General features: G+C 59.7%; 1 protein-coding gene across 1 annotated transcript in view; it reads left to right on the forward strand.

Moving 5' to 3' along the window:
• Window positions 1-4,091: 4,091 nt before the first annotated feature.
• Window positions 4,092-4,717, forward strand: part of NPPC (natriuretic peptide C) — a 16,531-nt gene continuing 15,905 nt past the window's right edge. The window contains exon 1 of the mRNA XM_015408643.1: window positions 4,092-4,305. Within this exon, the coding sequence (XP_015264129.1) occupies window positions 4,213-4,305 (93 nt within the window). The 5' untranslated portion in view covers window positions 4,092-4,212. The remainder of the gene's footprint in view (window positions 4,306-4,717) is intronic.

Below are 4,717 nucleotides of genomic sequence, written 5' to 3' on the forward strand. Positions count from 1 at the left end.
GGCGCCCCTCGGAGGAGCTCAGAGCTTTCCGGGGCCAACCCGTCGAGGCAGGGTTTGCTTGCCAACATCCAGGCGGGGCCTGGGGAGCTCCCAGATTGACATCTGCGATGCGAGGACGAGAGGGGGAACCGTTCCCCCCCCCCCCGAAAATGGCTGCTTCGGAGGGTATGGCCTTAGACCCCCCGCTGAAGTTCCTCACCTCCGCAAACATAAGAGCATCAGAGAAGCCAATGCTGGATCAGGCCAATGGCCCATCCAGTCCAACACTCTGTGTCACACAGTGGCCAAAAAGACCAGGGGCCACCAGGAGGTCCACAAGTGGGGCCAGGACACTAGGAGCCCTCCCACTGTTGCCCCCCCCCAAGCACCAAGAAGACAGAGCATCCCTTGCCCCAGACCTATCTATACCTTGTGGCTAACAGCCACCGATGGACCTCTGCTCCATATGCTTATCTAATTCCCTCTTGAAGCCGTCCATGCTTGTAGCCGCCACCACTTCCTGTGGCAGTGAATTCCATGTGTGAATCACTCTTTGGGTGAAGAAGGACTTCCTTCTATCCGTTCTAACCCGACCGCTCAGCAATTTCATGGAATGCCCACGAGTTCTTGTATTGTGAGAAAGGGAGAAAAGTACCTCTTTCTCTACCTGCTCTATCCCATGCATAATCTTATAAACCTCGATCATGTCACCCCTCAGCCGTCGTTTCTCCAAGCTAAAGAGCCCCAAGCGCTTTAACCTTTCCTCATAGGGAAAGTGTTCCAACCCTTTTATCATTCGAGTTGCCCTTTTCTGCACTTTTCCCAAAGCTATAATATCCTTTTTAAGGTGTGGTGACCAGAATTGCACACAGTATTCCAAATGAGGTTGCACCATCGATTTCTACAGGGGCATTATGATACTGGCTGATCTGTTTTCAATTCCCTTCCTAATAATCCCCAGCATAGCCTTGGCCTTTTTGATTGTAGTCGCACACAATGCTCCTTCTAAACTGTGGAATCGTGGGAGCAAAAACTCTACTTTGCGAGCTACTGGCACTAAAGTGGTGAGCGAGCGATTTGGCCACTGCATAAATCAGTTTGCTCGGGAGCCCTCCTTCCTGAGCGAAGACAAAACTGTGTGAGCTGGAGGCTAAAAAACCTGTGAGCTAGCTCACGCTCACTCAGCTTAGAGGGAACACTGGTGGCACACTGTCTCGACATTTTCAGTGAGTTGCCCTCCCCAGGTTCAAATCCACCACCCAAATCTCCAGGAGTTTCCCAACCGGGAGTTGGCAACTTGTCATGGAGGTCAAAAGGTACAGCCAGGGAGTTAGGCGGTGCCTTCGTGACTGCGCAGCTGTCCAAGTGGCTCAAACAGCGTCCGCCCCGACAGGCCACGCAGCTCCGGGTCACTCGGGTGGCGGCGGCAGACCGACAGGTCCGCCCCTTCGGGGAAACGCGCCCTCCGTGCGCTGCGTGCTGAGATGCCAGGCGAAAAGCAGTTCCTTCTCCCTCAATCCCACCCCTCCCTCTCCTCAATTGCTCTTTCGGAGCACCTCGACGCTGTTTGGGCTAAAGTTGCCAACCTCCAGGCGGCGCCTGGAGATCTCCCGGAATGACCGCCCACCTCCAAACCACACAGATCAGTCCCCTTGGGGAAATGGCAGCTTTGGGTGGGTTCTCGGACATTTATACCCCGCCGGGGTTCCCGTCCTCCGCAAACCCCGCCCTCCTCAGACTCCACCCCCCAGGCTCCAGGTATTTCCCAACCTGCAGTTGGCAACTCCAAGACTCTTTGGGGGGGGGTGATCTGGCGTCTCTCCTGCTGGGTCATGACAAACGGGTCAATAATGTATTGGTTTTCCAAGCAAAAATCAGCGCAGAACGAATGTGTGCGGGGGTGGGGGCAGTTTGGCCGCGGGACTCGACGGGAGTGTTCCCTCTAAGCTGAGTGAGTGTGAGCCAGTTTAGTTTTTTAGCCTCCGGCTCACACATTTTCGTCTTCACCCAGGAAGGGACGGCTCCAGAGCAAACTGATTGATGCTGCAGCCAAATTGGCTCGCTAGTCACAACTTTCATGCCGGCGGTAGAATTTTTGCTCGCGGGACTCCACCGCTTAGAGGGAACATGAACCCCTTGACATCTAGGCGGCAGGGCGCGTTTCTCCCTCCACGCGTTTCTCCATGACTGCCCCCTAGCAAAAGCCTGCCGGGGACCCCTTGGCGAAGCTGGCCCCAATCCCTTCCCCGAAGGGGGTCCCCGCAGAGAAGCCGGAGAGACCTTCGCCGCCGTCTGAGGAACAGGGAGAGGCCGGGAGACGTCGGCGAGGGAGCCCATCTTCTGGCCTTCTGGTCCCAGCCCTTCGCCGGCGTTTCTCCCGCTCCATTCCCCCGCCTTGGTCCCTCAGAGCAGAACAGGTGCGCAGCAGCAGGGGGGGGTTATGGATCGCGCTCCTTTAGGTAGGTCCCGCTTTGCTTCCGAACGGGAACCCCCACCGGGTTAAATCCATTCTCCACTGCTTTTATCCACCCAACAACCCAGTGAGGCAGGGAGCGTGTAACCGGCCTGTGGTTCTCCCACGGCAGGAGTGGGGATTCGAATCTGCGTCTTCCAGAGTGTGTAGCTGACCCAAAGTCATTCAAGGGGTTCCCATAGCTGGGTGTGGTGGATTCACACGAACACACATGAAGCTGCCTTATACTGAATTATTAGACCCGTCTATCAAGGTCTAATTGACTACTCAGACTGGCAGAGGTCTCAGGTAGTAGGGGTCTTTCCTGCCTGGTCCTTTTTACCTGGAGATGCCGGGGACTGAACCTGCTCACCAGGGTCTCAGGCGGAGGTATTTTACACCAATGCCGGGGTCGAACCTGGGACCTTCGGCATGCCAGGCAGAGGCTCTTTCACTCAGTCATGGACCCTCCCATGAACCCATGAAGCTGCCTTATACTGAATCAGACTCTCGGTCCATCAAAATCAGTCTTGTCTACTGGCAGTCTCTCTCCAAGGTCACAGGCAGAGGTCTTTCTCATCACCTACTGCCAGGTTTAACTGGAGATGCCGGGGATCGAACCGGAGACCACGCACCTCCCAAAGTCACTCAGACTGGCACGAGCTCTCCGGGGTTTCAGGCAGAGGTCTTTCCCATCACCTACCGCCTGGAGACCCCGGGGATCGAACCGGGGACCTTCTGCCTGCCAAGCAGACCTCCCAAGTCAGTATTGTTCCAGTGTCTCAGACTCAAATGTGCACCGGCTCTCTTCCACTGAGCCACGGCCCCTCTTTACAGCTCTCCAGGGTCTCAGGCTGAGGTCTTTCCCATCACCTCTCTGCCTGGTCCTCTTAACTGGAGGTGCCGGGGCTTGAACTTGGGACCTGGGACCTCCTGCATGCCAGGCAGAGGCTCTTCCACTGAGCCACGGCCCCTCTTGACAGCTCTCCGGGGTCTCAGGCCGAGGCCTTTCCCACCACCTCCTTTTAACTGGAGACGCCCGGGATCGACCCGGCGACCTTCTGCCTGCCAGGCAGGCGCTCTGCCACCGCGCCACCGCGGCCCTTCTCCCAGGCGGCTTCCCTTTCCCTGAAATGGGGCGACGACTCCGCTCCCAGCCGCCCAACAGGAGAAACGCATCGCTCCGTCTCCTCTCCAGAGGTACCCCCCGGAGAGACCTCTCGTCGGCCGCCTTTCCAGCCCCGCAGAACGCGCTCCTCCCCCCCCCTTGCGAGACAGGTGCCTCCTCCGCCGCCCCAGCTGACGCGGAACGAGGGTCCCCGGCTCACGTGTACTCAGATTTCACACGCACCCCCCCCTCCCCGGGGGCATCCAGGCGCGCAACAGCCGAGAGCGGCACCGCAGGCCTTCGCCGCGGCGCGGACTCCCCGTCTAGCAAGGAGCCGGCGACCGGCTGGATGGCTTCTCCCCACCCCCCACCCCAGAGCAGGGGGGGGAGGATGACATCACCGGCAGGTCGCTTATAAGGAGCCGAGGGCGCGCTCGCCGCCACAATCGGCTCCAGCCGTCGGAAGAGAGAGAGAGAGAGAGAGAGAGAGAATCCCGCTCGGTTGGGAGACGCAGCAGCTGAGAACTGGGAACTGGGAGCGCCTCCTTTCCTTTTCCTTGCTGCGAGGATCGGAGCTCCGGCCGTCGGGGGCTCCCTCCGCCCCGTGGACCGTCGCCTCCCGCTCGGCCGCCCTCGTCGTCCACCTGCCCGGCCTCCCTCCCTCTCGCCCGGGATGTACGCCTCTCCCGTCGTGGCTTGCAGCCTCTTCCTCGCCCTCCTGGCCCTGGGGCTGGAGGCGAAGCCGGCTCCCCAGCACTTGCAGAAGGTAAGGGGGGGGGGGGAACCCGAGTTTTGCAGGGAACGGACGATCCGTCGGGGGTGCTTGGCCCGGGCGCTTCCGGAGGGGGGCTGCCAAAATTCTGGGGACAGAGAGGAGAGCGGGAGGTGGAAGGGAGAGGCGGCTGGACGGGACCCCGCGAAGGCAGAAAGGGAAGCAGGTGGGAGCGCCGCTTTCCATGACAAGCGAGAGCGGCGCTTTCTCTGTATCGCAGCCAACCCGGATCAAATCCCCCTCCGCTTAGAGTGGTGGGGTGCAAAGCTGGGTTAAGGTAGGCTGGGGTGAGCTGGGGGGGATTCTCACAGGGGTCAGGGAGTGGGAGAAGGCAGGCGGGGCGGGCGGGCGGCAGGGGGGGGGGGGGAGGCACTCCGGATTCCTTAAACCGGATCGGAGGGGGAAT

This window comes from Gekko japonicus, unplaced genomic scaffold (assembly GCF_001447785.1).
Source record: "Gekko japonicus isolate JY-2015 unplaced genomic scaffold, Gekko_japonicus_V1.1 scaffold1891, whole genome shotgun sequence".
NCBI lineage: Eukaryota > Metazoa > Chordata > Lepidosauria > Squamata > Gekkonidae > Gekko > Gekko japonicus.